The sequence below is a fragment of the Pantherophis guttatus genome, chromosome 11, assembly GCF_059756535.1.
Source record: "Pantherophis guttatus breed Tessera chromosome 11, ASM5975653v1, whole genome shotgun sequence".
Classification (NCBI taxonomy): Eukaryota; Metazoa; Chordata; class Lepidosauria; order Squamata; family Colubridae; genus Pantherophis; species Pantherophis guttatus.
In genome coordinates, this window is record NC_142073.1 from 26,149,204 (window position 1) to 26,173,728 (window position 24,525).

At 47.7% G+C, this 24,525-nt stretch overlaps 1 protein-coding gene across 5 annotated transcripts in view; it reads right to left on the minus strand.

The window, feature by feature from the left end:
* KCTD19 (potassium channel tetramerization domain containing 19) overlaps positions 1-24,525 on the minus strand; it is a 57,668-nt gene that overhangs the window by 27,521 nt on the left and 5,622 nt on the right. For 4 of the 5 annotated variants that reach the window (XM_060681519.2, XM_034425650.3, XM_060681520.2 and 1 more), the window contains exons 8-12: positions 24,384-24,487; positions 21,016-21,158; positions 18,676-18,759; positions 17,396-17,501; positions 15,148-15,766 (exon numbers count right to left, since the gene is read on the minus strand). In XM_060681519.2, the coding sequence (XP_060537502.2) occupies positions 15,148-15,766; positions 17,396-17,501; positions 18,676-18,759; positions 21,016-21,158; positions 24,384-24,487 (1,056 nt within the window). The remainder of the gene's footprint in view (positions 1-15,147; positions 15,767-17,395; positions 17,502-18,675; positions 18,760-21,015; positions 21,159-24,383; positions 24,488-24,525) is intronic. The other variant, XM_034425649.3, reaches the window with a different exon arrangement.

Sequence of the window (24,525 nt, forward strand, 5' to 3'; positions counted from 1 at the left end):
TTCAGGAACCCTTGGTTTATTATCCAACTTTTCTTCTACTAGAAAGCTCTTTTTCACTTTCACTTTCACTGCCTTCCGGTGACTAAAATCCATTATTTTGTCCTCATTTTAGAATGATGGAAAGATGTCTTCATCTTCTTCTGCATCCTTTTAGAAACGGGAGGACTACGTGAGGCCGCTCCCTTGGTATTATTTTCTGAAGGCTAAATATACCCAAGTCCTTCCATCTCAATTGTCCTTAGTGCCTTTCACTGAGCAGGTTCCTTAGATCTTCTTAAAAATGTGGTACACAGACCTGAACAGAGCAGAATACAGTAGAATGACTGATTCCTGAAATTTTGAAATTTCAAATCTTATTTCTGTTGCCTAGTGTGACAATAGGTTGTCTACTTATTTCTCACAGAGCAGCATCTGCCGGGAAGGAGGGAGGTCAACAACAAAGGCAAAGGGCCAAGGATACTTCCATGATTGCCCCCCCCCACACACACACACACCTCGGGCACAAGATTCCCCAAACCAAAGACAGAAGGAATGCAGCCAGCCTGCTTCAGGGGAGGAGCCAAGGATCTGTCCTGGGTTGGCAATGTTATCTACCAGTCAGCAAGACGGCTTCCATCTAAAGGCCATTCCGCCAAACATGACTGTGGTGGAGATGCCTGGATGATGGCTGCTTCACTTTCTTCAGTCAATATGTCTCTGGGTCTCTCGGGAGCTTGCCTCACCTCAGTGGAGCCAGGTCTGACGCTGAACCCACTTTGGTAATACCTACAATGTTGTTTGCGAGTCCTCATAAAAATGACAAATGAAAGTGTTGTAAAGCATCCAGGAGAGATCTGGATAGCATCTCACTTGATCTCTCCAATTTAATGAGGAACTGCTGGCAGCAGAGCATTCTCCCCGAGATGGATCCCAACCCAGAGGTTCATCCATTGGGGATCCCACTGCAGTCTAAGGAACAGGGCTCAGACTATTTTTGAGAATAATTTGCAAGAACAATTAATCCATGGAACAGTTTGCATCCTGGAGTTGTGGGTACTCCATTGCTGGAGGTTTTCAAGAAAGAATTGGACAAGCGTTTGTCTGTAATATCTTCTGGAGTTGAAGACAAGGTTAGTAGAAACCCACAGGGGGATTAATTATAACCTTCTCAAAACAACAAGGGTGAAATTAAACACACGCATCCCAAAGAGGCTTTGAAATAGTTGGTAATTCTTCTTCTTATGAATTCAAATTCTCTTCAGGGAAAGTTTAATAACAGAAAACAAAAGTCCTTTTTCCACCACAGGGCTTCCTTATGATGCAGTCAGAAGCCATGTGGGAATTGAATGAAGGAGCACCCAAATGGTTGTTGACATAAATATCGATCATACTATTCCCATTCGGGATAAGGATGCTTTGTGAAGCATAAAGAAACTTTAAGAAGCTTGAGTAGAGAGAAAACAAACTCCTGTAAAATGCTTCTCTAACCTTCCTCTCTACTTCTCTAACCTTCCTTTTGTCTACGGAGTCTCTGTGCTGCTTCGTGCTTTAAACTTCTTACTCATTTTGTTCTTTAAACTTCTTACTCATCTTTCAGAGCCTTTCAACTCCATCTAACCATTAATTTTTGATCTTTACCAACCCAATCATTCTCATTTCATATATTTATTTTGCAAGGCAATCATTATTCATTCACAAGATGGCAGCAAAGCATTTGAGTTTCATGTATCTTTGGCTTCTTGTTCCACTGTTTACTAGACTTACAAACTGACCCCTTGATGAAACAAACAAAACCCTAAGAAACATACATAGCAACCCAAAGAATTTAGTTTTTTAGTTGTAGTTATGAAAGTGGTGTGTGTGTGTGTGTGTCACTGTTACAGCACATGCTCTGCACATTGACTGGATGACAGCTTACAAAGGAAGGAAAGGCTGCCACACTTTGGGAGACAATCTCCCTGCCTTGGGGACCAAAATCAGTTCCTTTAGCTAAATTCTGTCTCACCCTCCTAGTCTGTATTAAGCAGCCACCTCTCTTCTCCCCCCACATGAAACCACAATAGTTTCATTTTCCTATTGGGAGAAAACAAATACAGAATCTCTGGGTTCTACCTTCTCAACATCATTTTTTCCAACAGATCATCTTCGGCTTTCTAAGTACCAAAGGTCATTTTTTAAAATATTACATCTTTAAAAAACAATGTATATACGTCTGTCTGTCTGTCTATCTATCATATCTCTCTCTCTAATCTATTACTTGTTAAATTTATTTGCCACCTATCTCACCCACTTACTATAATAAAAAGGAACAAATGAAGAGAGTGTAAAGAGTACAGAAGTAAAATGGTAGAACAATACAATAAACAATGAAAAAGAACACAACGAGAATACATTAATAGGACAACAAAAATATGTAGAGAGCAAGGGCAGGGAGGTGGAATCGGCCATCAATCAATTTGCAAAATGATAACCGTCCAATGAGGAAACACAGAAGCATGGAAGTCAACCACTGGTTTAGGGGATGTGCCATCGAGAGAACTTCCAATTCCTAGACCACCTCCACAATATCTGCATGGGGGATGGCTACACCTCACAATAACTGGAAAGAACATCTTTGGAAGCCAACTGGCTCCCCTTATCCACAGGGCTTTAAACTAACACTGGAGAAGGAGAGAGATGAACTTTTGGAAGGTAATTCCAAGGATAAACCTCATGGCAATCAACCAAGTGGCAAGGAAGAAAGGAAATACAGACAAAAACAGGAGATGTAGAAATACATCTCAGTCAAATACAAGGTCAGTCAAAAAGGACTCAAACCCCAAAGTATGAAGAACTAAAAGCTGAGCTGAAACTCCCAGTACATGAAGGCAGATATGACATTGTTGCCTTTACCGAAACTTGTGAGATGTGACTGCATGACTGTGACTGTGACCTTCTAGCTGTATGACTGGAGCATACGGCTAGAAGGATTTAAATTGTTCAAAAGAAACAAGATGTAACAAAAGAGGAGGTGGAGTTGCATTATGTATAAAAATCATTACACCTCTACAGAAATGCAAAACAAAGGATGAAAGCCTCCTAGAATGCATTTAGGTTTATTTATTATTATTTATTTATTTAATTTAATCAAATTTCTATACCACCCTACTCCCGAAGGACTCAGGGCGGTGAACAGCCAAGATAAAATACAGATAATACAAATATTAAAAAATCCCTTAAAATTATTAAATATTTTGGCCGAAACACAGATTAAAACACCCAATTTATAAAATCACGAATTAAAAATTTAAAAGAGGAGAGTTAGGCCGGGCCAGCCTGCTGAAATAAAAAAGTTTTGAGAGCACGACGAAACGTGCACAGGTCCGGGATCCTCCGTATCTCTGGGGGGAGCTCGTTCCAGATGGTAGGTGCCCCCACAGAGAAGGCTCTACCCCTGGGGGCCGCCAGCCGACACTGTTTGGCCGACGGCACCCTGAGAACGGACGTTGACTTACCTGAACATCCCTTTTCGGAGTGCTGCGACCACTGTCCATAGCTGGGATGTTCCCTCAGATCTTGACACTAACTGAGTGAGACCTGATAAACTCTCCCTGTTAAGGCACGCCTCCAATCCCATAATCCTCCAGTCTATTATGAAGGCACAGCAAGGCACAACAGTGAAGTCCAACAGGTAAGGTAATAGGAAAAAAACAGTTCTCCAGTCTGGAATGGAGGCAGACAGTCTGAAAGAAACGGCAACACCAGAACACAAAACAGGGGGGAAGGAATGGACAGTGGTCGCAGCACTCCAAAAAGGGACGTTCAGGTAAGTCAATGTCGGTTTTCCAGAGTGCTGCTCCCACAGTCCATAGCTGGGACATACCCAAGCTCAAAGTACTAGGGCGGGAGACTGGCTGCCTCCGAACCCCTGTCCAAAATAACTCTCTGCAGGACTCGCCGACCAAAGGAAGCGTCCGAGGAAGCATAAGAGTCAATCCTGTAGTGGCGTATGAACTGCGACACCGAGGACCATGTGGCAACACGGCAGATGTCCTCCACAGAGGCTTGCGCTGCAGAAGTGGCCGCGCTGTGGGTGGAGTGCGGCAGAATGCGCCCCGGAAGTGGTTTTGCCGCCAACTCATACGCCAAGGAGATGCACGCCTTGAGCCACCTGCCTACCATGGCCGGAGAGATCTTCTGGCCCATGGAGGCCGGGTGGAATGAGACCAGCAGGGCCTCCATCCGACGAAAGGTGGCAGTCCGGCGAATGTATATATGAAGCGCCCGCTTAACATCTAGTTTGTGCCAGTGTCATTTCGTAGAGTTTCTTGGGGACAGGCAGAAGTCCGGTAAGGTGAGTTCTTGTGCCCGGTGAAAAAGGGAATTCACCTTTGGAACAAACGTAGGATCAAGTCTCAGAACCACTACGCTGTCACGAAAAATGCAGAGGTCCTCCCGCGTCGATAGAGCTGAGAGCTCTGACACCCTCCGGGCGGAGGTGATGGCTAAAAGGAACGCCACCTTAAGAGACAAATGTTTCAAAGAAGCCGTAGTCAGAGGCTCGAAAGGTGGAGACGTCAGAACCTGTAATACAAGGGGCAGGTCCCAGGTCGGGTATCTGTGCACCTGAGGCGGACACAAGTTCGTAGTGCCGTGAAGAAACCCTCTGATAAGCCGGTGGTGAGAGAGAGAATGACAGGGAGGGCATTTCAAGACGGTGGATAATGCCGCTGTCTAGCGTCGTAACGTTGCGGGAGCTAGGCCCTTCTTAAGTCCCGTTTGCAGGAATTCCAAGACCTCTTCCACGTTGGCAGAGTGGGTTCCACATGTCTCGAAGCCCCCCAAGCGCAGAAGGCCCTCCAGGATGCCTCATAAATACGGCACGTGGAAGGACGTCTGGCCACTTGTATAGTCTCAACAACGCCGTCTGACAGATGTACCTTCTTTAGGATGACACGTTCAAATGCCAGATGGCCAAGTGGAGCCACTGGGGCTCCGGATGACAAACGGCCCCTTGGTGAAGCGATATTTGGTGAAGTGGAATCACCCAAGGTGGCACCACGGAGAGGGCGACAAGGTCTGCACACCAGGCCCTGCGTGGCCAGTTGGGAGCCACCAGGATTAAATCCGCCTTCTCTAGCAGCAGCTTCCTCAGAACCTGGGACAGCAGAGGGATGGGAGGGAACGCATAGAGAAGGCCCCTTGGCCATGGACACCTGAGAGCGTCGCGATCCTCTGCCGATGGGTCTGGATACCGGGACACAAAGCGAGGTAGTTGAGTGTTCTTCCGAGAGGTGAACAAGTCTATCTCCGGTGTCCTGAACCGGCGACAAATCTCGTGAAACAGGCGAGGATGGAGCTGCCACTCCGCCGGGTCGATCTGCTCTCGGTTGAGCCAGTCGGTTTGTACATTGTCCACCCCTGAAATGTGGTCTGCCTTGATGGATTGAAGATGACACTCCGCCCAGTTGAAGAGATGTTCCGCTTCGAACATTAGCGTCCTGGACTTTGTGCCCCCTTCTTTGTTTATATGCGCTTTGGCCACAGTGTTGTCCATGAGGATTAGAAGGTGACGGCCCTCCACCTAAATCCTGAAGTGTCGAAGCGCTAGCCTGACTGCCTGTAGCTCGAGCAGATTTATGCTGCTGAGGCGTTCTGCAGGGGACCACAGACCTTGCACCACAAGATTGCCGAGGTGCACCCCCCAACCTCGGAGACTGGCGTCCGATGTTAATGTAAGCCTCTCCGGCTCTAGAAAGTCGCAGCCCTCGCGGATTGAAGGAGACATCCACCAGGTCAGGGACAGACGGACTTGAGGAGTTAAGTTCACCTCCTTGATGAGGAGCGGCCTGATCACTGGAATGGGAGAAGGAACCACTGCAATGCTCCGGAGTGTCTGCATGCCCACGGAACAATGTTGTAACAGGACACCATATTTCCAAGTAGTTGCGTCAGAAGGATCAGAGGAACCTTCTCCAGGCCTCGAATCTGAAGAATCAGGTTGATGATGCTTTGAGCTCTGTCTGGAGACAGGAACACTTGCCCTCTGGTAGAGTCGATTAGTGCTCCCAGATGAATGAGTCTCGTGGTTGGAACAAGGTGACTTTTCTCGAGGTTTATCGAGAACCCATGGCGTCGGAAAACGTCCAGAACGAGACTCCTGTCGCGTGATGCCTGATCGGGCGACGATGAGAGTATTAGAACATCATCGAGATAGCACATCACCCGCACCGGATGTTGCCTTAATGTGGCCGCGACCACCGCCATGAGCTTCGTGAAAGTGCGCGGTGCAGAGGACAGGCCAAATGGCATCGCCCGATACTGGAAATGCTGACCTGCGTATTCAAATCTCAGAAATTGCCTGTGAGCAGGGTGCACCGGAACATGCAGGTAGGCTTCTCTTAAGTCTACGGATTGAAGTAAGTCCATTTGTCGTACCCCCGCCAGAATCGATCGGAGAGAGTGCATTTTGAACCTGCGGTACAGGACCGACAGATTCAAGAGTCAGGATACCTTCCAGCCCCCCGAGCTTTTGGGTACCAGGAAAAATGTCAAGTAGAAACCTGACCTGCATTGAGCGGGGGGGACAGGTTCTATTGCCTCGATGTGAAGCAGGTGAGCGATCTCCTGCAACATCAGGAGATGGCGATCCGAAGAGGTTGGAACCGGACAGGCCACAAAGCGACTCAGAGGGGGTCCCACAAATTTGATAGAGAGACCGGAAGAAACGGTGTGCCACACCCAAGAGTCAATGGTGGAACGGGCCCATTGGCGATGAAAGAGTTGAAGACGGATTTCACCTTGGGGAAGTCATGGGAGGAGGGGAGGGTTAGGGGGGGTTAGGGAGGGATGGGGGGGGAAATGGGGAAAAATTGGTATTTGTAAAACTTTTTCAATTAAAAAAAAGAAAGAAAGAAAGAGTTGAAGTCGCCCGCCAATGGGACCCGACACGTGCGAATCATTTGCCTCTGCGGGACTGCTTGTAGTTAGCGCCACAAAAGGTACGCTTAGGTTGCTGTTGGAATCTGCCTCGGTCACGAAAGGAATCCCTTCCTTGAGGATGGTCGGGCCCAGAAAATGATCTACGGGAAAAGGAGCCGCCAGTGCCAGAGAAGGGGCGAAAAGGCTGACGCTGGCTATACGGAGTGTATCGTCTCTCGGTACAGCGGTAGGAAGTCGGAAGGACCTTCCGTTTGTCACGGTCCTCTATCAGCAGCGGTTCCAAGGCGGGACCAAACAAGTTAGGGGCCTTGTAGGAGGCGGACGCCAACCTCCATTTAGCCTTAAGGTCAGCCTTCCAATGGCGGAGCCAGAACAAGCGCCTGGAGGAGACAGTGGATGCTAAGGCCCTGGATGCGAACTTCACTGAATTCAATGAAGCATCCACCGAGTACTCGGTGGCAGCAACAATCTTATTTATATCCTGGTGTAATCTAGTCTCCTCTGGAGGGAGATGCTGTTGAAGTTGCTTCAGCCATATAAGCGAGGCTCTATTAAAGAATGAAGTTGCAGTCGCGGTTCTGACTGCCCAGGAGACGGCCTGATGTGATTTACGGAAAGCCAGTTCCGCCCGACAGTCCTCCGCCTTCAGCCCGTCCAACCATTCGGAGGCAACAACAGAGTTGGAAGACAAGGCTGCTACCGGAGCATCCACCGTTGGAAGGACCAAAAGGTCCTCAAGTTCCGGGGTGGCGCAATACAGTTTCTTATCAAGGGTACTGGGCAAAGTAAGCGAACCAGGTTGACCCCAGGGGGCCTGTAGCACGTTGAGGAACAGTCTCGGACATGGAATGACATCTTTGTCCGGCATGGAAGAGTGGAATAGAGCATCATGAGGTGACTCCGAGGCAGTCGATGAGGCCACACCTGGGGCGCCCAAGTTGGTTGTAAGTCGAGCCTTGTGCAAAAGGGATTTAAACATTGACGGGCAAAACAGCCCTGTGAAAGTCGGAGTGTCCGGAGGCAAATTGTCATCATCCGAAAATTCAATGTCTTCCGGGCAGTCCTCAGCGTGATCCGATTCGGAGTGAAGACAAGATGTAGTCATCCTTGCAGCATGATAAGATGAAGGCTGCTGCCGCTGAAGAATAGGCTGCCCAACCAAGTCCTGTGGTGGAAGCTGTGCCGCCTGTTGAAGACCAGCCACCAGAAAGGACAAAAAGGCCGAGGAGAGAAAGGCCTGGAAGTCCAGCGGTGCTGCAGCAGAAGACCGTCCGGGCCGCGGAGGCCAGCAGCAGTTGGTGTAAAGGTGGCCTCAGGCACTGCGTGGTTGGTTCTTGGCAGAGAAGCCAAACCCGCTCCCGACACATCCGGCAATGACTGGGACACCCTTTTGGTAAGTCGAAGCGGCTGTACGGTCTGTGCAGGCTCCTGCAGGCAGCGGTCAGGTGAAGAGGCCGCAGACTCTGAAGGAGGAGAGACACCAGCCACAGAGGTCGAGGCAGCATGCTGGGTAATGCTGGTGTCAAGGCCCACGTCTGCCACGGCCGCACGCCTTGCCTTGTCCCACTGCTGCTCCAGGGCATTATGACGGCATTGTGCGTCCTTATCAAGGCCCTTGGATGACTTGGGCTTATGGGATTTGTGGCTGGAGGTCACAGATGCTTCCCTGAGGATTTCTTTGCCCGCTTGGAAGGCCTGCGTTCTGGGCTCATTTCAGGCTCCATGTCCGATGACAATGAATAGTCTGCGATGTCGTATTTGCAGACAGAGAATCAAATAGAGGTAAAGGTGGCAACACTTTCCAAAATGTTTTTTTTTTTTTTTTAAGAATTAACTATATACAGCAACTGTCCTTGTCCAAATGAAAACGCCAGATGTCACAGGCGACCCGAGGTGGTAGTTAAACAGGAGGGCGCACCAAATGCAGGGCTTTTTAATATTCCTCAGGGACTGTGTGGAGCAAAATGGCAGCCGCAAGGCAACACAGAAAGAAAATGGCGGCCGCGATAAACAACGGCCCAGGAGGCAAGTGGAAACGTCCCACGCCGACAGGGAGTTAAGGGAAGGCGCGTTCGGAGGGCGCCAAGTACCTCAGCACAGATCCGCTGCCGGCCACTATCAAACAGTCGAAGCGGAGGGCGCACCGCAGGTGTGACGCTCCTCCGAAGCCGGCACAGGCGACTCCTGTCAGTGACGATCAATGGCGGCAATCCTGCACGCCAGCAGCCCGAGCCGCTGATCCAAAGTAGGAGAAACAGGGAGCGCACCGCCCAGGTGACACAACCCCAGGGTCGCCAACAGATGGGAGAGAGTCGTGGTGATAACGGCAATCCTGCACGCCCAGCCCACGCTCGCGGCCAAATTAAGAAAGCCAGATCCGCCCCAAAGAGTTGGAATCCGGCGGCTACAATCCCTGGGGGTGTGGGCGGCCCGGATCTCCGGACTCACCACACGCAATCCGCAGCCAGACACTCGCAATTAAACCGAACCAAAAAATTTGAAAATAATCAAAAGGAAAGAAAAAGCCTAAACGGAAACAGGGAGTGATTTAAAACAAGAAAAAAATAATTAAATAGAACCTATTTTCCACAGCTCAGAAATTCACGTCAGCTCTTGTCAGTAACTGAGTGATAGACTGGAGGATTATGGGATTGGAGGCGTGCCTTAACAGGGAGAGTTGATCAGCTCTCACTCAGTTAGTGTCAAGATCTGAGGGAACATCCCAGCTATGGACAGTGGGAGCAGCACTCTGGAAAAGCCCCTCTCTATGGGAGCGTACTGGTCGGTGAGAGGCTATTGGTAGCAGAAGGCGGTCTCGTAAATACCCTGGTCCGATGCCATGGAGTGCTCTAAAGGTGGTAACCAAAACCTTGAAGCGCACCCAGAAGACCACTGGGAGCCAGTGCAGCTCGCACAGGAGGGGGAGTCACATGGGAGTGCCACGTCGCTCCCATAACCACCCGCGCGGCCGCATTCTGGACCAGCTGGAGCCTCCGGGTGCTCCTCAAGGGGAGCCCCATGTAGAGAGCATTGCAGTAGTCCAGGCGGGAAGTAACGAGAGCATGAGTGACCATATTTAACGAGTCCCGATCCAGAAAGGGACGCAACTGGCGAATCATGCGGACCTGATAAAAAGTCCCCCTGGCCACGGCCGTCATGTGCTCTTCCAAAGACAGCCGTGAGTCCAGGAGGACACCCAAGTTGTGAACCCTCTCCGTGGGGGTCAATGACTCGCCCCCAATAGTCAGTAATGGCACCAACTGACTATATCGGGATGTCGGAAACCACAGCCACTCGGTCTTGGATGGGTTGAGCCCGAGTCTGTTTCTCCCCATCCAGATCCGCACGGCCTCCAGGCACTAGGACATCACTTCAAGGGCATCATTGGAGTGGTCCGGAGTGGAGATGTACAGCTGAGTGTCGTCAGCGTACTGATGGTACTTCACCCCGAAACCACGGATGATCTCACCCAGCGGCTTCACATAAATGTTGAACAGAAGGGGCAAGAGGACCGACTCTTGTGGCACCCCACATACAAGGGGCCTCGGGGTCGACCTCTGCCCCCCTGTCAACACAGACTGCAACCGGTCAGAGAGAAAGGAGGAGAACCACCGTAGGACAGTGCCCCCCATCCCTAACTCCTCTAGCCGGTGCAGCATGATACCATGGTCGATGGTATCAAAAGCCGCTGAGAGGTCTAATAGAACTAGGACAGAGGAACAACCCCTGTCCCGAGCCCTCCAGAGATCATCAACCAACGTGACCAATGCTGTTTCTGTGCTGTATCCAGGCCTGAAGCCCGACTGGAATGGATCCAGATACGACGATTCATCCAGGTACTGGGGGAGCTGTCGCGCTACCACACTTTCAACAATCTTCGCAATGAAGCGAAGGTTGGAGACTGGACGATAATTTGCCAACACTGCCGGGTCCAGGGAAGGCTTCTTGAGGAGGCCTCACCACCGCCTCTTTCAAGGCGGCAGGGAAGACACCCTCACTCAAAGAAGCATTTATAATCCCCTGGAGCCAGCCTCGTGTAACCTCCCGAGAGGCCAGCACCAACCAGGAGCGACACGGGTCCAGTAAACATGTGGCTGCGCTCAGTCTGCCCAGTATCCTGTCCATGTCTTCGGGCGTCACAGAATCAAACTCTTCCCAGATAATACTCACAAGACCTGCCTCTGTCCTCCCCCCTGAATCGACCCAGTCAGAGTCCAGGTGTTCCCAAATCTGAGCGATTTTGTCATACAGATACTGTACAAAATCCTCGGCTCTACCCTCCAAGGGGTCCTCCCGCACTTCCTGGTGGAGCAGGGAGCGGGTCACCCTAAACAGGGCAGCCAGCGATTATCTGATGATGCAATAAGAGCGGCAAAATAGTTATATTTCACCGCTTTTATTGCCACCAGGTAGGTCTTAATATGAGACCTTACCAGTGTTCAGTCAGATTCAAAATGGCTGGCCCTCCAACCACTCTCCAGGCGTCTTTTCCGGCGCTTCATCTCCCTCAGCTCTTCGGTGAACCATGGAGCCAGGCGAGATTGACGCCGGGTCAGAGGCCGCAAAGGCACAACCTGATCCAAAGCTCCAGTGGCCGCCCTATCCCAGGCGGCCACCAGCTCCTCAGTCGAGCCATGTGCCAGAGCCTCAGGAAATGGCCCAAGCTCTGTCTGGAACCTATCAGGATCCATCAGGCACCTGGGGTGGTACCAATGGTTCCGCCTCCCTGTGGCGGGGTGCGGCGGTTCGAAGGTCAAAGCAAAGGAGGGAGTGATCTTACCATGACAAGGGCTCGATCACTATATCCCCTATCTCAAGATCACTCAACCACTGACCAGAGACAAAAACCAGGTCTAGTGTGTTTCCCCCCATGTGAGTAGGGCCATGAACTAACTGGGTCAGATCCATGGCCGTCATGGAAGCCATGAACTCCCGAGCCACCTCAGATGCCTCACCGACAGATGGCAGGTTAAAATCCCCCATGACCATAAGCCTGGGTGTGTCAACCGCCACCGCGGCTATAACGTTGAGCAGCTCGGGCAGGGCTGCCTCACGTGGCAGGGAGCCAGGTATGTAACCAACACGCCCATCTGCATCCCATGACCCCACTTCACAAGGAGGGACTCACATCCAGCCATCTGAGGAACAGTGGCCTCCCTCGGACCAAGACCTTCTCTAATGACAACCGCCACCCCCCCAACCCTCCCCTGTGTCCTCGGCTGATGGAATGCGTGGAAACCGGGTGGGCACATCTCAACGAGGGGGATCCCCCCCTCCTGGCCCAACCAGTTCTCCGTAATACCTGCCAGGTCCACTCCCCCCTCCTGAACAAGATCACAAATGAGGGGGGCTTTATTTATCACAGACTGGGCATTGCACAGCATCAGCCGAAGGCCCAGGGCCTGAGGGTCTGTGCAACCTGGGGAACGAGAGGAGCATTGGAGGCCGGAGCGTGCCACCGCTTGGAGCCAGCGGGCGCGCGCTCCCACAACCTGATGTGGCCCCCTGCTCCTGCCATATCTGCCCCTCCCACCCACAGTACTGATGTAATGTCCATCCACAACATAAGCTCTAACCCCCTCCTTGACCCCGGTTCCCGCACCTCTTGTGCCGTGCTCTTCAGCCGGCTCTGGCCTCCTCCCCGACAGGTTCTCCCCCAAACCCACCGAGCCCACCCCCCTCCCAGAAACCTTTAAAACCTTATCTAAAAATTTCCCCCAAAAACCCCACAACCCCCTCCTCGCCGCATGCCACCTCTCGGGATTCCAAAATCCGTCATCAAGGTAGGCCCTCGATAGTGAGGAGGGCCAAACCTGCGAGAGGGGGGAGTCTCGCAGCGCAAGCAGGTCAGCAGCCATAAACATCGCACAAAACAGAGGTGGAGAGTCAACTGGTCAGGGCTTAACCAGATCATCCAATAATACTGGGTCAAAGTAGATCTTCATATCAGGAGCTGGTTCACATGCCCTCTCACGGCAGTGAAAGGGGCCAGTGGCATCCCCCCACGTCTGGTTACTCTAAAAGGAAAAAGGAATGACTACAGGCCACCCAACCAACCAGAGGAAATGGATGAACATTTGCTAATCAGTTAGCTAAGGTGTGCAGAAAGCATTTAATTATCCTGACATCAACTGGGAGAGAAACTCTGCACTAAGTGGGAGATCAAACAGATTCCTGACGAATGTAGCGGACAACTTTGTCACCCAAAAGGTAAAGGAGGGAACCAGAGGGTCAGCTATATTGAACTTAATTCTCACCACTAGATGAAATGATAGAACAGGTTGAAGTTGTGGGAACTTTGAGGGAGAGTGACCATGTCATATTGGAATTCAACCTAGCACAGTCACACAAGCAATAGAACCAAGTCAAACTAGTGTCTTAGACTTAGACTCTAAGAGAGCTGATTTCATCAAAATTGGAGCTTAGAAAGGATTCCATGGATGAAAATCTTAAAGGGAAAAACAACTCCAGAAACTGGGGAAAATCTGGAAAAACGAGATTGTAAAATACCACTCAAAAAGAAAAACAAGAAACCCCAGATGTAACCAGTGTAGTTTCACATGGAACTCTCTGATAAACTGAACGACAAAATGGATAAGTAAACAAAATGGAAAGATGGACATATAACTAAAGCAGAATGTCAGCATATAGCCTGCAATGATGAAGTCAGGAAAGCTAAGGCTCAGAATGAACTAAGACTTTCAACAAATGTCAAAAATAATTTTTAAAAGTTTCTTTCAACATGTAAAAAAGAAGAAAAAAGTCAATCGGTCCACTAAAGAGAAATGGCAAGGACATGACAGGCAGCAGGGAGAAAGTCGAACTGCTTAATTCATTCTTTACATCTTTCTTTACATAAAAGGGGAAAAAAAGAGTCCAACCTACCAAAAGCAGAACTGTAAAAGACAAATTAGGAATACAAGTAAGACAACACCTGTCCAGTCTAGAACAAGTTCAAATTGCAGGACCAGATGGATTACATCCCAAAGTTCTGAAGGCACCTGTTTATCTTGGAACCATTGAACCATATTTTTCACAGTTCCTGGAGTATCGGGGAACTACCAGAGGACTGGAAAAGAGTTGATGTAGTTCCCACCTTCAAAAAAAAGGGGGAGAGGATTGATCCAAGAAACTATAGACCAATCAGCCTGACATCAAAACCTGGGAAGATCCTGGAAAAGTTAATCAAGCAACACATCTACAAACATTTAGAAACGAGGAAAGCTATTACTAGAAGCCAGCATGGCTTTGTCAAAAACCATGCCAGACAAATCTTATTGCATTCTTTGACAAAGTGACTAAATTAGCGGACCAGCGAAGTGCTATGGACATAGTATACTTGGACTTCAGTAAGGCATTTGATAAAGTAGACCACAACCTATTATTTGATAAGATAGAAAATGTGGAATAGACAGCATCACCATTAGATGGATTAGTAACTTGTTGACAAATCACACTCAACATGTAGTCCTTAATGGAACTACATCTACATGGATGGAAGTATGCCATGAGATACCCCAAGGTTCTGACTTAGGCCCAGTACTCTTCAAAGGCATTTAACCATGTAGACCATAGCCTACTTCTGGATAAGGTAGAAAAAATGTGGCACAGAACAACTGTTTCTCAAGGTCTGCCTTGGGCACCATATTCTTCAACATCTTCATAAACAATTTAGATGAAGGAACAGAGGGGTTCCTTTGCAGACAACACTAAGCTAGGAAGAATAGCCGACACTCTAGAACAGGGCTGTCAAACTCCTGGCCCGCGGGCCGGATGCGTCACGCGCTGGCCACGCCCACACCCAGTTTAGCAAAGGGGAAAAAAGGCCCAATACGTCATGTGACGCCCAATATACCGCTATGACAATGTGAGTTTGACACCCCTGCTTTAGAAGATAAACTCAAGATTCAGAAGGATCTTTACAGACTTGAACACTGGACCCTATCCAAGAAGGGGAATTCAGTGGTGAGAAAAGTAAGGCTTTACACTTAGGAAAGAAAAACCAAATGCTTTAACTACTCCAAAGATCATGACTATCTTATCAAGAAGTTGATCACTAAGCCTCCTCCTGAACAGGATGCAATTAAAAATACAAGGCTCAGGGACAAAATAAATGTTATCAAGCTCTACCTATAATTTCTAAGGAACCCCTAATTTCTAGAATAAATAAGCCATGGAGAGCAGTCCCTTATTCCCAATCAAACCCAGAAGTCATTTACAAGCAGCAAGTGAAAGAGTTCCACTTACCCTTCTCTTTCTGTTCATTCTGTTCCTGAGAGCAAGTACTTTTTCCTGAGAAGGGCACCTCCTCCAAACAGCTTGGCTCATCTGCCTTTGCCAGCCAGCCCTGGGGAGGCAGAGGTCCCTGCTTGCACAGTCCAGCCTTGGAGAGATTTCCTGGTGTTCTTGGTGCCCCTTGTATGTCCAGCTCATTACCGGATAGCTCAGAGCTGGAGATTCTGGAGCAGCTGACAGGGGTGGTCCTCACCAATGCTCTCCATTTAGATTCTTCACCAGATCCTGGTCCCTGGGGAGCCCCACAGCATCTGCAGTGAGCCATATCCCAGCCTTGCACCAGGGAAATGAGCTTCTGAATGGGGGGGTCACTGTTCTCCAGGGGTTTGGTTAAGCTTCCTTTTGCTCCTCTTTTCTTGGGGGGGCTTCCTTCCTGTCGGAAAAGGCAGGAGTTTCCCCAGTCCTCGGAGGACTTGGACATTTCCCAGGGATGTTTTCGCTTTGCTCCCTTATTGGAGGAAATGCTGGTGTAATTGGTGTTCTCTCTATCACTCCCTTCCATAGATTGTGGTTCTCTAGCTATATTCCAATTATTGGCACACTGATCTAAATCCACAGCAAAATGTAGATGCTTCAAAAAAGGAAGAGAAAAAAATCCATTAAAGCATAATTAATAATGTATTAATTGTATTATAGCAAGAGCTGCGGTGGCGCAGTGGTTAGAGTGCAGTACTGCAGGCTACTTCTGCTGACTGCCATCTGCCTGCAATTTGGCAGTTCAAATCCCACCAGGCTCAAGGTTGACTCAACCTTCCATCCTTCCGAGGTCAGTAAAATGAGGACCCAGATTGTTGGAGGCAATACGCTGGCTATGTAAACTGCTTAGAGAGGGCTGGAAAGCGCTGTGAAGTGGTATATAAGTCTAAGTGCTATTGCTATTGCTATTCTTTCTTATATAAATCCAAAGATGATTTTTGCTATGTGTATCTGCCATCAGAGAATAACCAAGTAGAGCTAAAAGCAGCAATGTTGCTCCAATAAGAAAGACTGAAAGGCCATACAGGTCGTCCTCAATTTACAACCATGAGAGCGACTAGAAATCCGGTCAGAGGTCATTGAATAGTATAGCCTTTATTGTCATTGTACATCATGGATACAACGAAATTGATTTTAGCCTCACTGGTGCAATCCATGACAAAAAACACAAACAACATAAATAGTATAAAGAATAATCCCTATGCAAGTAATTAGGGGGAAAAAGAAAAAGAAAAACTAGTCATACATTTCCGCGTGTGCGTGGAGTGACTGTGATTGTGTTTAAGAGTCTGACTGTAGTCAGTACACTGCAGTCCAAGTTGAGGCACCCACATGACCAAACCTGCTTTTTGGACATTTTTCACTGGAGTCATGAAGCAAATCACCACAGTTGTTAAGCAAACCAGATTTTTTTTGCCAGAAACCATCAAAAACACCAGGAGACAGCAAGAAATATTGCAAAATGTGATCACGTGACAACGGGATGCTGACTTGGTCAGGTGAGCCAGTTACCAAGCGCCTGACATGTAGTCACGTGACAAAAATGTAGTCAGTTTGCCATAGCTGGAAGCGCTGCAGGAGTCATAAAGCCCCCACTCAGAGGCTGTAGTAAAAGGCTGGTCTTACATTGATGACTATGAATTCATATCTATGAATATTATTAAAGGTGATGGGAAGTGTAGAAACTTGCTCTGTCTTGCTATCCATTATACTGCTATGTTTTGATTAGGAAGGAAAACTGTTTCTCCTCCTATTTGTTTTCTGAGCCTGGCATTAACTTTTCTTTTGACCCGTGTTTAAAAAGGCAGACTTTTTCACCCTATCATTGGAAGGATACCTTTTTCTGCAGTGCTCAAAAATGAGGAAGAAGAAAACCAGCATGACAGTAGTAATAACAGCAGAATAAAAAAGAAAGAGCTGGGGGAAAAAATCACAAAATACAAATAGAAATGGAACAACTATGGCAAAACAAAGCATTAATCAGAAGCTCCTTGAGTGCAATCTAGAGCACCTCTTGACAAAATCCCCATCCATCAATTGCAAAAGGCAGCTTTGACTTGGAACAGCTAACATCATGTAACAACACTTTTAACAATATCAAAGAACACCTGTGTTTTTAAGGTCCTTGGCAAGGACTGAACAGCTGGATAAAAATGCCAAATCTAAACATCTGGATGACTATGCGACCAATCACAACAATAGTAATAATAAAAAATAACATTACATCTCGAAGGACTTCGTTGGATCCGGTATCCTTCTCTGATATTGGAGACTCAAGGTTTCTAACTGGATAAACTACATGTTGAACTTCCTGTTGTTGTACCCATAATCTGGAACACAAACATTTTATATCTTTTTTAGGAAACACTTTCTATGCCTCAATAATATTGGTCATTATTAAAATTCTCCTATTAAGAGTTAGAAGTCAAGAACAGGAGAAAGCTATATGGATTTCCCCCCCTTTTTCCTAAGGGGCAGGAGAAAAAGATTTTGAGGAGCAACTGACACTTTTAAATTCTTGGCCAAAGCGCCAAACCAACTTTTGCATTGTGTTCAAATGTCCTCTTACCCCACCCTGGTGGCTTAAAGCTGCCCCCCCCAAGAGATCCTGCATTCCAAAGGGAGGGGCTTCTCCAAGACAGCCCAGCCTTTCCTGGCTGGGGGGGGTTCTGGGGGAGGGGGAAGGGCTGGGGTTTCTGCACCTCTCCTATTTTTTGTTCTTCTTCACTGAGAGCTCCTGCTTCCTATTACAGTATTCTGGTCCTATCCAATGACTGATAAGAGGTTAATCAACCAATCAGAATAGAGCTGGAAGGGACCTTGAAGCTCTTCCAATTCAACTCCTGGTCAAGCAGGAGATCTTATAGAATTTGAGACAAATGGCTGTCCAGGCTCCTCCAGGGATGAAGCAGCCCCAGCAGGTCCTCCTCAACTTAACACCACTTGTTTAGTGACTATTAGAAGTTGCAACATCGCTGAAAAAAATGACTCCTGGGTGTTTTTCACCCTTATGACTGTTGCAGCAACCCCACGGTTACGTGTCGCTTGGCAACTGGCATGCAGTGTCCTGGGATCACATGATTCCCTTTTGCGACCTTCTGACCAGCCAAGTCAATGGATTCACTTAACAAATGTGTTACTAACTTAACAACTTCAGTGATTTGATTAACAACTGTGGCAAGAAAGGTTGTAAAATGAGGCAAAACTCATTGAACAACTGTCTTGCTTAGCAACAGAAAGTTTGGGCTCAATTGTGGTTGTAAGTACACTGAATTTTATTTATGCTGAGCAGCAAATGAGAAATGGGCCCACAAAAAAGAAGAAGAAGAAGAAGAAGAAGAAGAAGAAGAAGAAGAAGAAGAAGAAGAAGAAGAAGAAGAAGAAGAAGAAGAAGAAGAAGAAGAAGAAGAAGAAGAAGAAGAAGAAGAAGAAGAAGAAGAAGAAGAAGAAGAAGAAAGAAAGAAAGAAAGAAAGAAAGAAAGAAAGAAAGAAAGAAAGAAATACCTGTACGTGTCATACTGATCGAGAGCCTCCAACAGAGAAGGGATCTGGTACTCTATCACTTCCTGGCACAAAAGTGACCATTCCCTGTCATGGGGTGAAAAAGCAAATCATGTCAAATCAACTGTACTGAGATTCCCCATTAACCTTTGCTAAATTTTAAAAAAGGAAAAGAAATTATTATAATGATGATTTTACCACTGACCCATAGTTCAGCTTCACAGAGAACATGTTGAAGTTCCATCTTCTCATCCTGGAAGGCCACTTGATTGTGTGAGAGGGTCTCCCAGGCATTGCCTGATACCCAAACAAAGCCATGGCAGGGACTGACCGGGGACAAGGACCGGGGGACTAACCACCCCTTGAATCTAAGGCTCCCCAGCTCACGGACTGAACTGGCATGGAAGCCATGCTAGTTCTGGAGTCGGCAGAAGTTCGTAACTATACACTGTGCAATTCTATGTTTATTATTTTTTATTTATTAAATTTGTTTGTCACTCATCTCACCACAAGGCGACTCTGGACGGTTTACATTAAAATGAAACCATAAATATATAAATAAATATACAAAATCATATGAAAATTACAATAAAATCTAAGTTATAAGTAAAGATGAGGAGGAAGGGAGCAGAATATGTGTGTGGGGGGGGAGGTGGAAGCTGCTGCCAGTCGATCAACCACCCCAGCATGAAATTCCCCCATTGGGGCCAATTGGCATAGCCAGGTTTAAATTCTGAAAAAGTTTAAAGGAACTGGGGAAATACCCTCCCCCTCCCCCCCCCCCCCCGAGACTGACTCAGTGCCCTTTGTTTGGGTATCCTGCTCCCTGGTTTCCAGCCAGGCAAATGAAGGTGAACCAAAATCTACTTAATGAACTGTACGATCAATTGAGCTCTAAAGTGAACGTGATCCATTTGTCAAGATTTCTGTAACCATTTCCTTTCAATAAAAAATAACTGTGCATGTCCCAAAGGTGCTTTTCCAAGTGGCAACTGGACTTTCTTGTGTTTCTTTGAAGACATTTCGCTTGACAGACTTGAGCACTGCACCCTCTCCAACAAGATGCAGTTCAGTGGTGAGAAAAGTCAGGTCCTGCACCTAGGCAGGAAAGACCAAATGCACAGATATAGAATAGGAGGTACCTGCCTCAGTAGCAATACTTGTGAGGGGGACCTAGGAATCCGAGTGGATCACCACTTCCTACGAGTTAGCTGCCAAAAAAGCCAACACAGTTCTAGGATGCATCAATAGAGGAACAGCATCAAGATCATGAGGAATGTAGCGCTGTTCTACACTGCGCGAGTGAAACCACATTTGGAATACTGCATCCAGTTTTGGTCACCACAATACAAAAAAGATATTGAGACTCTAGAAAGAATGCAGAGAAGAGCAACCAAGATGATTCGGAGGCTGGAGGGTTAAGTCATATAATAAACACCTAAGGGAACTGGGTACATTTAGCCAAATGAAGAGAAGACTGAGGGGAGACAACAGAGCGATCTTCCAATACTTGAGGGGCTGTCACAGGGAAGAGGACATTAATTTACTCTCCAGAGCACCAAGGGCAGGACAAAAAGCTGCGGTGGAAGCTTGGCAGGAGGAGATTCAACCTGGAAATGAGGAGGAATTTTCTGATGGCAAGAATGATTCTCTAATCCCATCTTTTAAAGCACCGCTGTTTTCTTTGGGCTAGGGTGTTTGTGTAGCCCTGGATGGCTGGTTGTTGTGTAGTTTGTCTGAACGCTGGTCTGGAAGTTCTTTTGGTGGTTTTCTCATTTTAAATATAAGCTACCCAGAGCCATGATGAAGTTAGGCAGCAGGAGGGAGGCCTGGTCCAAGTACAAGACTGCCTTCAGTTCAGCTGCTCCTTCTGCTGCTGCAGAGGGATACCTTCGTTGTCCCAGAGCATCTGCCCTGGGGCTCTGCCACTTCAGCCTCCCCTGGCTGCGCCCAAGTGCAAAGTCCTTCACAAGACAAATGCACTTTCCAAGATTTGGGATAAATAATCTTCAAGTTCCCTTACATCACGTATGTTATTTCTGAAACAATGTTTAGCTTTGTTGTCCTGATTTATTGCTGAAAATTGTTAATTAGCAACATTTAATGACATCATAGGGAACATAATGAAACAGGAACAACCTAAGAGAAATTGGCAAACACAAATTGCTACAGTTTTAGAGAAAATAGAACTTTGGGGAGGAAATAATTAAAGCCTTATTCTCCACAGAACATGGTTGAGAGAGGCAGCCATTCGGTGCACTGAGCACTTCCAACTCTATCTTAAGGTAAAACTGCTCTTTAGCTATCCCAGATATAATATGCATCAAACAATAATTAACGTACTTAAATTCAGATGGTAAATACAACTTGCCAAGTCTTAAGAAGTTGAGAACATGTCGAAACATTTTTCCATCTCCATGAATGAGGAGACTCTGGCCATAAGCAATCCAATATACCTTTTTGCAATTTGACAACAACTCTGGAAACTAAAAGGGAAAAAAGGCAGGAGATTTCAAATCAGCTCTTTCCATAAGCTTTCTCTCAAACTGAAAATACTATTTTCCTTACCAACACCCCCCCCCCCGCCCCCGATTTGTATTCTAAAGAACTAGATAGCTCACAATGACAGAATAATATCAGGTGCAAAGGGGCACCACAAATGACTGGCGTTGTTAGCATCAAATCAACATGTGGCATGGAGGCTGCCCAGTTTGCCTGGCCTGCAGGTGGCCCACGTCCCTGCAAAGCATGGGCTGCATCCTCCCATGGTTCCAGAGGGGAAACAGTCACCGGAGTTTGCTGCAGTAAAAATGTCTTTTGCTCACTTTTACTATGGCATATATATTTTGTAAAAAAAATCAGATACATTGATTGTCCTGAGTCTCGGGTCATGGAAAAAATGCTTTTATCAGTTTAGTCAGTCTTTAAAAGACTAAAACTGCAATGCCACAGCAGCCCAATGTGGTACAGGTAGCTTCAAGTTACGACTCTAATGAAGGCTGCCCATTAAGGCTGAAAATTGGGACAAACATTAAATGAACTACATCAAGTCAAGTAATGACCAGCATCCCCACTCCCCCTCACCCCTGTGCATCGCTTAAATGAACGTGTGGGTCATTAAGTGGAGCTCAGAGGTGGGGGAGATCCTGGGAGGCCTAGTGCAGGCACAAATCCACCTGACTGGGCTCCCCAAGGCCTCTCTCACCCCCAGGATATCCTATGGTCCACTTTCTGCCCCCAGGGAGGCTTGCACGCGTGTCTGCTGTGCAGTTGGCTATCTTGCCAACGAGAAACAAGGGGGAAGGAAAACGTGGGGCGCCCCTGCCTTTCCAGGTTCTGCCACTGCCCTTCCTCCTGGCCAGGTCCCCCTGCCTTTCTGGGGCAAAACAAGGGCCAGGCCCCTCGCCTATCAAATGGCCAGGTCATTGGGGCAAGAAGCTCTGAACGCAGTGGCCATTTCCACAAGGAATCGCTGGAGCATTGAAAATGGCGGTCTCTTCCAGGAGGCCTAGGAAGCAGACCCAATGCACTTTGGAGTCCTGTCAGGGCAGGATGGAAGGCAAGAGAGGTGGGGGTGTTGCAGCATTCCCATGGTCAGTCATAAGGGCAAATGGCCATGGGGGCCACTGTAACTTTGAAACAGGGTCATACAGTATGTAGTTTTGGGGTGTCTGTCATAATTCTGAACATTTATTAAGTGACCTGTCATATCTGGAGGACTGCCTGTACTAAGGGATCCAGATGTTCCTTGTTCCCCTATCCTCAGATATAATAATTTTAAAATGCCACAATTTCAAGCAAAATGCCCAAATCCTGTGCCATCATGTTAGATTAGTAAATGCTGTTGCTCTAAAAGTTGGAAAAAATGTGGATTGGAAAGTTACTGTCATCTTCCAAGAGAGACTCAGGACACTGCCAGGCAGCCCCTCTAGAATGGGACCCATCGGCAGAAGAGCCACTGGCACAAGATTGCCTTAAGTTCACCCTCCAAGCCCTGCCCAGCCTCACTCCCAAGGCTAGCAGGAGGAAGGCAAGCCCTTCCCATTTGTAATAGGGCAGCAGTCAACCTTTCTGGCACCAGGGACCAGTGGCGTGGAAGGGGGGATGGTTTCACACGGACCCTAGATCCTGTGCTTGCACAAAGGAAGTTTTACTCGCTCGTCTACTGCTTGCATGGCCCAATTCCTGACAGGCCACGGAATGGTCCCCGTCCAGGGCCTGGGGTTGGGGACTCCTGTAATAGAAGACCAATGAAAGGCAGCCATTTGTGGCTTGCTTTCCCCTCCCTCTGAGAATTCCCTGCCAGCAGGAAAACCACCAACCAATTGCTCTCCTTAAAAGGGGGAAGGACAGGTCTGGGCAGGCTTGGGAGGATCTTTGGCCAGAGATTTCTCTCAGGTTGCCCAACTCATAGGTTTACTGTGTCGAGGAGGGAACATCATAGACTTTCCTTCCCACTTCATCCAGTAATCCTCCTGCGTGTCTCTGGCAGTCAGGATAGAAGGAGAATTGGGGGGAGGGGGGCACAGAGCTAGGAAAAAGGAGCACCCTCTGAATAACGGAAGTGGCAAGTAACCTCCAATCTTTTGCACAGGAGACAAAATGGCTCAAAGTCCTGAAAGCAATAGAAAGTCCAGTTTGGTGTTAGCAAAAAAAGAAAAAAACAAAACAAAAGGAAACTGCGGGGCACCTCTCGGGGGGAGAACCGGCATTGCCCAGGTGGCAAACTCCAGCTCTTTCAAAGGAATGCTACACCTGGGTTTCAAGAAAGCCTCCTTGTAACTGACAAGCCCTTTGGGAACTCCAGTCAAACATTTTGCCTGGAGAGGCTTCCTGCTGCCTGCACTCCAAGCCCAAATGCCCATGGAAGGCAGAAGAGGTCAGTGAGAGGCCACTGAGCCCACTATATGGCCAGCCACATTGTTGAAGGTGAGGCCCATTATAAAAATTGGGTTGGAAGGGGAGAGAAATCCCTGGACTTTAAACTGGGGACTGGACAAAGGCCGTATCCCAGGGCTTGTTTGTGCAGTGGTTAGGGGGATGCATGCATGAGCTCTCTAAGGTAGTTTCTCACAGTCACCAGCATTCAGGAGAGGGAACAGATGACACTGGAATCCTCTCACACATCCCAGCCTGCATTTCTCCAGGAGAAGCACAACAAAAATCATGAAAGGTCAAGTTTCAAGTTCTCTGTGCAATCTGCCATATGTATTCTGAGCTTAGTTACACACGATGCTCTCTCTTCATCTCTTTAGAACAAGCAATCTAAAAAGGTGCTTTTTCAAGAGGCAACTGGACTTTCTTGTTTTTCTTTGAAGACGTTTTGCTTCTCATCCAAGAACACAGTACAACACAGTCCTTTCAGCAGTTCCAAGAAGGCTCCACACCCATTTGCACTACTCAGGTGACCCTGAGGACACAGTTAAACCTCCACGTAGCCTCAACGACTCTCTAAAAGGATGCAAAGGACCAGCTGACTACAAGGAATATAAATCCTTCCCTTCCCCACCATCCAGTTAGAGCTGAAGAAGCTTCTTGGATGAGAAGCGAAACGTCTTCAAAGAAAAACCAGAAAGTCCAGTTGCTTCTGAAAAAGCACCTTTGGGACAACTGTGACCTGGATAAGGGAGAATCTCCATAGACATTTAGCTAAGCAGCCTAAATATTGGCCACTCTAGAGCAAGCAACATAAAGATACTTAATAATTATACCTTTAATAACGTTTGCAAATAGGTGGCATACCAGTGGCTTCCTACATAGACTTTGACAATATGATGGAGGGAAAAAGCTGTTATTTCTGCTGCCCACTCTGCACCTACAAAACACAATCCAAATGGCAGAGAGTCTACTTTT